At 37.5% G+C, this 12,858-nt stretch overlaps 1 protein-coding gene and 1 non-coding gene across 6 annotated transcripts in view; one reads left to right on the forward strand and one right to left on the reverse strand.

The window, feature by feature from the left end:
• Rps6kb1 (ribosomal protein S6 kinase B1) overlaps positions 1-12,858 on the forward strand; it is a 60,406-nt gene that overhangs the window by 27,806 nt on the left and 19,742 nt on the right. For 3 of the 5 annotated variants that reach the window (XM_020161831.2, XM_020161834.2, XM_074046220.1), the window contains exons 8-15: positions 970-1,060; positions 1,233-1,323; positions 3,086-3,193; positions 3,453-3,515; positions 3,696-3,773; positions 6,358-6,465; positions 8,634-8,746; positions 10,195-11,843. In XM_020161831.2, the coding sequence (XP_020017420.1) occupies positions 970-1,060; positions 1,233-1,323; positions 3,086-3,193; positions 3,453-3,515; positions 3,696-3,773; positions 6,358-6,465; positions 8,634-8,746; positions 10,195-10,432 (890 nt within the window). In that variant the 3' untranslated portion in view covers positions 10,433-11,843. Of the gene's footprint in view, positions 1-969; positions 1,061-1,232; positions 1,324-3,085; positions 3,194-3,452; positions 3,516-3,695; positions 3,774-6,357; positions 6,466-8,633; positions 8,747-10,194; positions 11,844-12,858 lie in introns of those variants that run through there. The other 2 variants (XM_020161835.2, XM_074046221.1) reach the window with 2 other exon arrangements.
• Positions 5,523-5,628, reverse strand: LOC141414316 (U6 spliceosomal RNA). Its single transcript, XR_012439376.1, has one exon. It is a non-coding gene; the product is annotated as a U6 spliceosomal RNA (small nuclear RNA).

Here is a 12,858-nt window from a genome sequence, read left to right on the forward strand (position 1 = left end):
CCCCTTCCCCCAAACCTAGATTCTGATTTTGAATTCTAAGGCAAAGGATAGAATAGGGCAGTGATGGAATAGTACACTTGTTTGATCTATAAGCTTTAGGGTATCATTATCATGGGGTTATACGAAAATAAAGGCTATGGTGGTACACTTATATAATCTGAGCACTCAGGAGTCAGAGGCAGGAGGAGCTTGGGTTTGAGGCCAGCCTGGGCTACCTAGCAAGACCCTGTCTCAAAAACAAAAAAAAAAAAAGAAAGTCATATTTCTTCAGAATCAGAATGTAGTGTATATTCATATTTTAATCACTAGGCCATTGCCTCTTTTTTTCTCTGTAATGAATCAAGTAGTAGGGCCCCTGGTGTGGTTGAACTCATAGTTAATCAAATGACAGTTCAGAAAGCTTAACTTCAACTGAAGTGATCTTTTCTTAAGATGGAGTTCCACCTTGTGGAGCAGAGATGATTGCCCCGTGCCACTGTCAATTCTTTACTCTAATTGGTAGCATTTGGCAGGAAGCAGTTCTTTCTACTCACTGACAGAGTTAGCTAACTTGTTACAGTGACTTTCTGAGACCTTTATAAGAACTCTCAAGTCCTAGTTCACTGTGATAAAGCTATATAGTTGAAGAAGTGTTATAATTTTAAGTATGGAATGTGTTTATTAGGGTCTATAATACTTAAGCTGGACTTCAGAAAGAAGCTTCCCCATGTCTTTTCTTTCTCAGAATGGAATAGGATTCTGCATAGAAGTAAAGCCAGAGCCGTAAACAAACTGTTTCATTTTTTTCTATTTAATCTTTACTAGCACCCCATTTTATGGAAGGTACCTAGTTAGTTCTTGATATCTTCAAGAGAAGTTGAAAGCAGGAAAATTTAAATGGGCAGATAGGTTATTGTCTTATGTTTTATATTCAAACACTGTACATCCTTAAAATTCTCAGAATAATCATGCTGTAATCTTTCATTGTAGGTCATGTGAAACTAACAGACTTTGGACTATGCAAAGAATCTATTCATGATGGAACAGTTACACATACATTTTGTGGCACGATAGAATACATGTGAGCTGCATGTTAAAAGCAATATAACTGGTTTCGGGGTAATATCTAGCTTTTACCTGGTTTAAGTCATAGTTTTCTATAGCATCATTAGCTTCATATATTGTTTTTAAATTCTCATTCAGATGGTGTGCAAGTGGGTAAGCTTTCAGGTATCTTATCTTTCTCATTGTAGGGCCCCAGAAATCTTGATGAGAAGTGGCCACAATCGTGCTGTGGATTGGTGGAGTTTGGGAGCATTAATGTATGACATGCTGACTGGAGCAGTAGGTGCACAGTTAAAAGTTGCATGTATTAGAGTCTGTACTGAGTAGTTATTAACCACTAAAGCACTATAGACCTTTCCTGTACTTTTTCGAAATGTTGCAAGGGACTTGACTTATTTTCTAAGACTTGTCATCAGCAGTTTAACACTAATAGTGCTATATGATTATATGGGATTTCCATGCTTTGTGGTATTGGGGATTAAACCCAGGGTCTCACACACATGCTGGGTAAGCACTCTACCACTAGAGATACACCCCTTGCCCCCTTGCCCTTTGATTTTATATTTTGGTTTTGAGATTTTGTCTCACTAAATTTTCTCAGATTGAACTCAAGATCCTCCTGCTTCTGCTTCCCACCTACCCAGGTAGCTGTGATTACAGATGTGTTCCTCCACATCAGGCTTAATTCTGTACCCATACTTTTTCCCCCACTTTGGTGATACTAGGGATTGAACTCAGAGCCTTGCATATGCTAGACAAGCACTCTGCCACTTGAACCATGCCCCCATTTAGTTTGTTTTTCAGATAGGAACTCGCACTTTTGCCTGGCCAGATTTGGACCGAGATCCTTTTATCTCTGTCTCCCGAGTAGCTGGGATTATGTGTGTGCAACATGCCTGACTTACTTTTGAGATAGGCTCTCACTAACTTTTTGCTCAAACTGGCCTTGAACCATGATCCTGCTTCCTTCTACCTCTCAAGGAGCTTGGATTCCATACTTTAAAGTTTTTTCATTTTTAAAAATTATTTATTTATATGTATATATATATATTTTTTTTGGTGTATGGGGGTTGAACTCAGCTTTGGCTTGCTAGGAAGGCACTTTACCACTGCAGCTACTATACCTCTATCTTTCCTCTTTTTCTTTTTCTTTCACATCCTAGCTTTTATTTTTATTTATTTATTTGTTTGTTTATTTTTTGCAGTACTGGGGTTTGAATTTAGGGCCTAATGTTTGGTAGGCAGGTGCTCTGCCACTTGAGCCACTCTACCAGCCCTGTTTTCGTGTTGGGTATTTTTAAGATAGGGTCTTGAGAAGTTTCCCTAGGCAGTTTCCAAGTAGATTCTCCTGATCTTTGCCTCCAAAGTAGCTAGGGTTACAGGTGTGAGCCACCAGTTTTTTGGGTTTTTTTGTTTATTTTTTGGTGGTACTTGGATTTGAGCTCTGGGCCTTATGCCCCCTGGGCAGGTACTCTACGCCTTAAGCCACATCTTCAGCCCTTTTTGCTTTAGTTATTTTTTAGATATGGTCTTGAGTTTTTGCCCAGGTCAGCCTCAGACAGCAATCCTCTTAATTTACAGCTCCCATGGAGCTGGGATCACAGGTACTCATCACCGCATCTGGCTTGTTTATGTTGAGATTGGGTCTCACTAACTTTTTGCCTGTGCATGCCTTGAACTTTGATCCTCCTATTCTCTGCCTCCTGAGTAGGTGGGATTACAGTCATGAACCACCACACCTGATTTCAAAACATTTTTATTTAAATGATCTAAGTAATGGCAGTCTTGTAAAATAGACATAGGATAGGTGAAATGGAAGCATAAAATCACGTCTCAGTGATGATCAGAAAATTAATGGAAATCCTGACTTTCTAGGACATTGCTACTTCTTCTATATCACTACTGAAAAAGTAGTTATTTAGTAGTTCATTTCACAGCATACATGTCTGATCTCCATAATAACTGATTAATTGATAATATTGTCATAGAAAGTTTGGTCTTTTTGTATATGTTAATTTTTCTTCCTCTTTTCTACCCTTAGCCTCCATTCACTGGGGAGAATAGAAAGAAAACGATAGACAAAATCCTCAAATGTAAACTTAATTTGCCTCCCTACCTCACACAAGAAGCCAGAGATCTGCTTAAAAAGGTAGGGTTCTTTAAATGGACACTTTTGCAATCCTTAACAACTAGAAATTAACTAGATAGGATTTAATGTATATTTTGAGTACAGGATCATACCTGGATATTGGGGGGGTAAAAAAAAAAAAGCCTGACGTTTTTTTAAAGTAAAGCTTAAAGATTTTCCTTTTGTTCTCAAACAGTATTTGGAAACAATTAATAAATTATGCTTTTTCTCAAATAGTATGAGTAAGATTCTTCATCAGTGTTTTTTTTTCCCCCTAAAGCTGCTGAAAAGAAATGCTGCTTCTCGTCTTGGAGCTGGTCCTGGGGACGCTGGAGAAGTTCAAGTAGGGATTGATATGTTTGGTGTTTTGGGAAAAGATAATGCTAATTTTATTTGTGAGAGCTGTGTGTAGTTGCTTATAAATTTAGTGATTATTTGTGATTTTTAACTTCAAAAAAGTGATTGATTTGTCATTTCAGTAGTCTACTTCCCTTGATTTTTTTTCTGTCTTTTTTTTTTCTAGGCTCATCCATTTTTCAGACACATTAACTGGGAAGAACTCCTGGCTCGGAAAGTAGAGCCACCCTTTAAACCGCTATTGGTATGTGTACCTGAAAAAATATAACTAGAGGGACATGATCATTTTTTAGAGTAAGAAATATCTCAGAGAAAGCAGGTGTGGTGGCCTACTCCAGTATTACCTCACCTTTACTAATTTCACCTACAATCACCCTTTCCAAATAAGCTTACATTCTGAGGAACTGGGGGTTAGAACTTCAACATGAATTTAAGGATGGGGGAACACAATTATAGTCCATAACAATATGTTTATGATTAAACGAGTTAGTATTTTATTTCGTTTTTAACTTTCTCCCACCTCACAATCTAAAAAAATATACTTTTTATTTCTTGGGATATAGGTGGGAGAAGAGAAGGATAATGATGATACTGTTATTTGGTCATGGAACACAAGGTGGTCTGCTTTAAAATGTCAACTTGTACAATTGTTAGGAGGATAACTAATTCATATACCTACTGCCCAGCTTCAAAAATGGCCTGGTTGTCTTGTTTAAAGATAACCATCACAGCTAAAAGGTTGACCATTCCCTAGTTTCTTTTGTATATTGTTTTTTTTCTTTTCTTTTTTTTTTTTTCTGCTTCAATAAGTCACATAGTTTGGTTGGTTGCTTTATTTCTGAGGTCTCTTTTTTTTTTTTTTGTGGCACTGGGGTTTGAACTCTAGGCTTCACGATTGCTAGTCAGGCACTCTTACTGCTTGAGCCACGCCCCCAACCCTCTTACATCTCTTTTCATTTATAAGTATACCCTCTCAAACCTTCTTCCTGGGGATTTATTGAAGAAACTGGACCATTTGTCTTAAAGAATTCCTCATATTTTGATTTTATCACCATGGTGTCAAGAGATGTTCATCTGTTCCCTTTATTTTCAAAAACTAGTAATTAGATTTAGATGCTTGTTCTGATTCAGTTTAAACTTTGGTATTAGATGCTTTGGTAAGGAGGACTAATGTGTACTTATATTTCCTTTGTGATTGACGTTAGTAGTGACTGATCAATATCTACATCAGTAGTTCTTAACCAGGGGCAATTTGGCAGTGTCTGGAAGCATTTGGTTGTAACAAGTTGCCGGAAGGGTTGCTACTAATACCTAGAGCATATGGGCCAGCACAGGATAGCCCCCTACAACAGAGAATTATCAGGCCCAAAATGTCAGTAATATTGATGGGGAGAAATTCTAGTCTTCTTCCATGATTTCAACAAAGGGTTTACTAAATGGTCTTACTCTGTTACTCATTCTTTCTTTATTAGCTGGAATTTTTCCATGAAGAGAAACTCTCATCAATTGTTTGATTACACAAGCTACAGTTCACACAGGAAAAGCAGGACAAATGGTTGATTCTTTGCCAGTTTTCAAAACAATAGTTCCCTAGTATCTTTCAAAATTGACCAGTGAATTTTGTAATTTTTTTTTTAGTATCTTTGTGAACTCATACATTTTAATATATTTTCATTGCACTCCATTGCAATCATTTTCATTGATACTCAGTTTTCCCCAGTCTTTGGACATTGAGTGTATCTTCACATTGGTCCTTGGGTCCTTTTGACGTGACCATATTCTCTGGTATTGCACCAGAGAGTAAAACAAGAAAACTCATGTTCTATGGTTATCTTGTATTATTTTCCCCATACCTGGAATCAGCTATTTCTCCAAGGAGTACTGATTCCTTCCAGTGTAAACTGGAATTTAGAGTGGGCTCTAAGAGTGTTACTTGACTGATCATTGTGACTATGTCATGAAGTGGTTTTCTTTTTTTTTTTTTTTTTTTTTTTAATATATGGAATGCTTCATGAATTTGCGTGTCATTCTTCCACAGGGCCATGCCAATCTTCTCTATATCATTCTAATTTTAGTATATGTGCTGCTGAAGTGAGCACTGTCATGAAGTTTTTATTCAGAAGTATATTTTGTGGATAAGGTCAACATGTTAATCTTTTAGCATTAAATCACATTTTTATGATTTGATATTTATTTCCTTTATTTGATCATAGAGTTTAACCAGATACATTGAGAAAGAGAAGGAATTAAAAGAATAAACCTGGTGGTTAGAATTTAGGTGTTGACTATTTTTTCACAAGAAGATAAACTTAATGCAGAGAAGAGTATTATTTTCATTTCTTATGGAACCTAAAGGAGTGAAATACGCTATAAGAAACTTTCACTAGAGCTTTTTTTTTTTTTTTTTTTTTTTAAATGGTACTGGGGTTTGGATTCAGGGACTTACACTTGCTAGGCAAGAGTTCTACCACTTGAGCCACTCCATCAGCCATGATATTTAGATTTCATAAAGGAATGATAACTAAAATAGAATCTGTTAACTCATTTAAAATTTGAAGATATAGGCTGGGGGGGGATATGCCTCAATGGTAGTGTTTGCCCAGCAGTGTAAGGCTCTGGGTTCAATCTCCAGTACTACAACATAACAAAAAATTGAGGAAGTAAGTTGACTGTTGATACTTTCCACCTATGTTTTTCTTCAGTCTGTGCCTAAGACTGTTCTTATATTTTATTACAGTCAACCCCTACAAAAAGAGCTTGCAACACATTTGATTGATATAAGTTGTATAGGCTGTTTATCATTTTCTAATCATTCTGTTTTTATAAAGCAATCTGAAGAGGATGTAAGTCAGTTTGATTCAAAGTTTACACGTCAAACACCTGTTGACAGCCCAGATGACTCAACTCTTAGTGAAAGTGCCAACCAGGTCTTTTTGGTAAGTGAAAGAATTTCCATGTAACCACAGGAAATTTAAGTGTGAGGATGGTTCCTGCAATAAAAAATTCAGTTTGTTTGCTTTGAAGTTCACATAGGAAACCTGGCTACCTTGATTTTCATAGTGACCTTCCATATTAGCAATTAAAGTGAGAATGTATGATTCTTTGGGGTATATGATCCCAGGTTTGTTTGACGTACTTTACTGACTTAAAATGATGTTTGGTGGGCTGATGGAGTGGCTCAAGCAGTAAGAGTGCCAGCCTAGCAAGGCAAGGCCCTGAGTTCAAACTCCAGTGCTGCCAAAAAAAAAAAAAAAAGTTTATTGCCAGGCACCGGTTATTCACATCTGTAATCCTAGCTACTCAGGAGGCAGAGATCAGGAGGTTCGAGTTTTGAAGCCAGCTGCAAATAGTTCGAAAGACCTATCTTGAAGAAGAAAAAAAAAAAAAACCCATCCTGGTGGAGTGGCCCAAGGTGTAGACCCTGAGTTCAGGCACCAGTACCATTTAAAAAAAAAAAAAAGAAAGAAATTAGTTTTCATTGTAAATGTATATATACTACATGCCCAGCCCCAAGACCTTTTAAAAAATTAATTAAAAAAAGTAGGAGCGGGGGCATTGTTCAGTTGTAAGCATATGTTTAACTGAATGAGGCCCTGAGTTCAATCTCCAGCACTACCCCAAAAAAATGTTTTTAAGTATGGGGTTTGGGGTGTAAGTGGTAGAGCACTTGCCTGGCATGCACAAGGCTCTGGGTTCAATCCCCAGCACTACAAGTAAACTAAAAAGAAAAACTTTAAAAATCCCCACCTACCTGGAGATTTTGGTTCTAGCAACTTCAGTTTAACATACATTTAATAATGTACAGCCAGGTTCTCTAGGTAGGTACAGCTTTAGTCCACTAGACAAATAGCCTCTGAAGTCACAAAGCAACTACACCATACCATTCTGAATGTGCTTGATGTGGGCTGAAGTCACAAAGCATTGCACCTTACTCTGTGGGACTTCATCCAGAACCTGTTGAGTCATATTTACTATAATGCATACTGCTCACGAATACCTAGTAATTCATAGGAGAGACAATAGGCACAGGGCTGATTGTTGAAAGAACTAACATTGGTAGCAAAAGAAATGAGTTGGCTGCATGCTAGCAAAGTACAAGACAGAACTAAAGCTGCTCCAACCACATTATTTATTTATTTATTTTGGTGTGATGGGTTTGAATTTAGGGCTTTGCACTTGCAAAGCAGGCACTCTACTGCTTGAGCCACACCTCCAGTCCCATTTTGTTCTGGTTATTTTGGAGATGGGTCTCAAGAACTATTTGCCCAAGTATGAACCTTGATCCTCCCGATCTCAGCTTCTCAAGTAGCTAGGATTACAGGGATTACCAGCATGAGATGCCAGTACACAGCAAGAATATAGTTTTCTTTTTTTCTTTCAGTACTAGGGTTTGAACTCGGGCTTCATCTTTGCCAGGCAGGTACTCTACTGCTTGAGCCACGCCTCCAGCCCTGAAACTGCATTTTTATGTATTACAATGGAGAATTTTCATAATGTTGATCAGAAAGATATCAAAATCTGTATAATCATTGGAGCAAAACTGGGAAGATTACACATGCTAAATGAGTGAATTCTATTTGTACTTTGGCCCAGTTATGAGAAACATTTGTAAGTGATAATCTTAGTTGCTTATCTAGGTATGCTGGAAAAATTGGAATTTTGTTTCTTTTGGTCTTAAAATCTTAATGTGGAGCCTACAGTTTTGTTTTTTTCTGCTAACAATAGAGTAGGATTTTGTTTGCTGATATGTGGGGCTCAATGTAATTCTGCTCTCTTGAAATCTATGCCTTAACAGATAGCTGGAAAGGTGCTTAACAGGTATGAAAATGAGATCAAGGAGATGGGAGAATATACACATTGATGATTTTAGGTGTACATCATTGCATTGGCAGGTCAGAGACTAAACAACCTACTTTACCAAAAACAAAAGACCAGGCAGGGTAGCACATGTCTATAATCCCAGCATTCAGGAGGCTGAAGCAGGAGGATTAAAAGTTTGAGACCAGCCTAGGCTATATAATGAAACCCTGTCTCAAAAAACCCCCCAATTTTTTTTCTTGACACGTGTAAGATGCCATTCTGTAGTTCTGTTAATGTCTTTCAGGGTTTTACATATGTGGCTCCATCTGTACTTGAAAGTGTGAAAGAAAAGTTTTCCTTTGAACCAAAAATCCGATCCCCTCGAAGATTTATTGGTAGCCCTCGAACACCTGTCAGGTATTTCAAACTTTGTTATTCTCAGTGTTTTTTGCTTTTTTTAAATTTTGAAAGAACATTAAGTAATTTAAGCTAAGTTACATAAATGAAAGATCTATAATATTGTCTTTGGTTACTGTAAGCACAGCCTCTATTATTGTCTTAGATTGCCAAGGTCTAGTCTATGACTAGTCTCTCCTAGGTTATATAGTTTGCCTTTCCTCTTCACAGGAAGCTCCTGTGCTGGCAAATGTCCTCTGTGTGCATTTACTCAACATTCATTGTACACCAGGCACTGTTCTGCATGCTCTATGTATAATATATGTAACATGAAATTGTTCCTGTCCTGATGAAACTTACAATTTAGTGGGAGTGAATCATAATAAACAAAGATGGGAGTACAAAAAATAGTAACTGAAAGTTGTGCTAAGTGTGGCAATAGAAAGCAGAGAAATAAGGGGGCTTCAACTTGTAGTGGTCAGAGAACAGCCTCCCTGGCAAAGTAACATCTAGGAATAAAGAGAAAGAGCCAGCTATGCAAAAATAGAGGTTCAAAAGTGTTGCAGGCAGAAGAACAGCAAATGTAGAAGCCCATAGGGAGGAAAAAAACATGGTCTTTTCTTGAAAATGAAGAGGAGGTCAGTGTTTCTGCAGTGTAGTGAGTGAGGAAAATGGCAGAGGTTTGGAAAAGTATTTTATTTTAAATGCAGTGGAAAGCTGTTTCAAGTGGGGAAGAAATTATTTTAAAGTATATCATTTAGAGCCAGGCGCCAGTGGCTCACACCTGTATCCTAGGTACTTAGGAGATTGAGATCAGGAGGATGGTGATTCAAGGCCAGCCTGGGCAAAGAGTTTGTAGGATCCCATCTCAACAAATAGCTGGGTGCAGTGGCATATACCTGTCATCCCAAGCTACACAGAAGGCTGAGATTGGGAGGCTTGAAGTTCCAGGCTAGTCTAGGCAAAAAAAAAAAAAAAAAAAAAAAAAAAATTCATGAGACCTCATCTCAAGGGGAATAAAAGCTGGGCATGGTGGCATGGGTCTGTCATCTCAGTTACAGCAGAAATCATAAAATAGGAGAACTGCAGTCTAGGCCAGTCTGTGCAGATGTGAGACCCTACCTCAAATATAAACAGAGCAAAAAAGGGCTGCATGGCTCAAGCAATAGAGTGCCTGCCCAGCAAGTGCAAGGCCGCTCTCAGTTCAAACCCCGATAGCACAAAAAAAAGAAAAAGTCATTTAGGGTTTTAGGGATCAAATTTAGAGATAAAGAGACCAGTTAGGGCACTCTAGCAATTAATCCAGGGGGGAAATGTCTCAACCTTTGCTTTTGTGTCAATCCACTAGAAAATAAAATTAAATGAAAAAAAATTCATATTGTTACCCTCTCCTTTTAAATATCGGGGAGATGTTTCTTGTTGAGATGACCCTTGAGACAAATAAATGATAGCTGTTCCTTGTCTTAAAGCCCGGTCAAATTTTCTCCTGGGGATTTCTGGGGAAGAGGTGCTTCAGCCAGCACGACAAATCCTCAGACACCCGTGGAATACCCAATGGAAACAAGTGGAATAGAGCAGATGGATGTGACAATGAGTGGGGAAGCATCGGCACCACTTCCAATACGACAGCCTAACTCCGGGCCCTACAAAAAACAAGCTTTTCCCATGATCTCCAAACGACCAGAGCACCTGCGAATGAATCTATGACAAAGCGATGCTTTTAATGAATTTGAGGCAAAAAAAAAAAAAAAAAAAGTGGGAGAGGGGATGTATGAGCATCCAGCAAGATGAGACAAGAAGAATCCAAATGACAGTGTCAAAGACTCAGTGTCATTACCTAGAACACTTTGGGTAGAAAAAGAATAAACATGGATTTTTAAAAATCAATCAATGGTGCAAAAAAAAAAAAAAAAAAAAAAAAAAACTTCAGCAAAATAGTATTGTGGAACTCTTTGGCACATCAGTTAACTGATTCCTAGCAACATCTTCTCAACATTATCAAGGGTTTTCATGTTGATGGCTCGAAACTGACAGTATTAAGGATAGGCTGTTGCTTTGGAATCACTGGTGAGTTCTGATTGTATCGAAGAAGGGTTATCCTTTCATTAGGCAAAGTAAGAAATTGCCTATATACTTGCAACTAAGGACAAATTAGCATGCAAGCTTGGTCAAACTTTCCAGCAACACGGAATCAAAGACAAAAGAAACTTAAAAATTGAGGTTTTACGTGCAAACAACCTGAATCTTTTTTTTATATAAATATATATTTTTCAAATAGATTTTTGATTCAGCTCATTATGGAAAACATCCCAAACTTTAAAATGCGAAATTATTGGTTGATGTGATGAAGGCCAGACAGCTTCTGTTTCTTCTCTTGATGAAATAATAAAATGCAATGAATCATTGTTAACCACAGCTGTGGCTCGTTTGAGGGCTTGGGGTAGACCTGGGGTTTATCTTTAGTAACCCAGCTGCAATACCTGTCTTTAGTACTAGAAAAAAAAAAAAAAAAAAAAAAGAATCTATTTAATCATTTCTACTTGCAGTACTGCTATGTGCTAAGCTTAACTGGAAGCCTTGGAATGGGCATAAACGGTATGTCCTACATGTCATCTTTGTCCTGGGCCTGCCTTGCACTGGAAAACAATCGCCACCTGTTCTTATACCAGTATTGGGATCAATCGTCAAATATGTTCAGCCTGTGGCTGAGGAAGGACGGAAGAGAGTCAGGAAAAAATCCATACTGAGGGCGGCAAAGTGGGGAAGATAGGGATATCCAGGGGAAGAGGGTGCTGCCGTAGCCACTCTCTGTACAAATTGGTTAGGTTTCAGGTTTTACTTTTTACTATTTTTGCTGTCTACCTTCCTTAACATTTTTTCCTCAGTAGTTTTCAAAAGGAAAAAAGGTCTAATTTTTTTCTCCTATACTGGGCTATTTTTTATTGTAAAAATACTCGATGGCCTTTTGATGAATGTCTTCCATAGTGAATAAGAAAATTTAGTGGCTTAATTTAGGAAATATGTTAACAGGACATTGTTTTTGAAATTGTAACAAAATCTACATAAGTGATTTACAGGTACAAAGAATAAAAATAAAGGTAACTTTACCTTTCTTAAATCTTTCCTGCCTTAAAGAGAGCATTTCCGTGATGTTAGCTGGTGAAAGGGTTTCCTATCTGCAGAGCTTTATAAAAACACGTTCAGTGCATACTGGTACAAGTAGATGATCATGCAGTTGCAGTTGAGTCTTCATCATTTTTTGTTGGTCTTTTATAATGTCTTTAGTCTGTGCAAAGTTAATTTGTAATAGTTTGCAACCCTAGGATTTTTTAAAATAGATGCTGCTTGCTGTGTTCTCCAAACCTTTTTGAGCCATAGGATTCAAGCCATAAAATTCTTTATGCATGTTGAGTTCAGAGCAAGACTTTGCTGATTTCAATTGGAATTCAGGTTATATGAGGATGAAATCATATGAAAATAAGCAGACATGGAACCATGAAAATTTATTGGGAATACACCTTTTCAATTGTGGCAATAAGTGAATTGATAAGATCATCTTTGGACAGAACACCTTTTTTTGTTTGTTTAAACCATTACTGCCAGACCACTTTTTTTTATTGCAGCAGCCTACTGAGAACTTTATAATTGTATAGCTGATAAATTAGAAGCTACAATAAGGGCAGAAGTTGTACTTAGAGTACAGGTCTCTGTTTTCTGACAATTTGTGATGTCTGACAAGCAGAACCCAAAAAGCCATGGTGAAATGTATAGGCACTGTTTCAGACTGTACACGATTTGTACTACTCTGATACTTGTTTCCAAATGTGTTTACTAACTATAGCATTGACTGCCTGACCAAATTCCAGCGAAACTTCACCAAAATATTCCTCCTCAGTCCTGTTTGCTAGTAACATGTGCACTATGATTGGCTGGCTATAACCACCCCAAAGTTAAATTGTTTTCATGATTAGCACTGCCAGTAATAGTGGCAAACACTGCAAGTTTTTTTGCATAAAACGCATTAATTACACACCTACTGTCCAAACAAAGATATAGTTTTTCTGTAGTAACATTTAATGAGTAAAATTAATTTCCCATGCTAAGGCAAGTTTATTGAGAAAAATTGTGTTTCA

This window comes from Castor canadensis, chromosome 11, assembly GCF_047511655.1.
Source record: "Castor canadensis chromosome 11, mCasCan1.hap1v2, whole genome shotgun sequence".
Classification (NCBI taxonomy): Eukaryota; Metazoa; Chordata; class Mammalia; order Rodentia; family Castoridae; genus Castor; species Castor canadensis.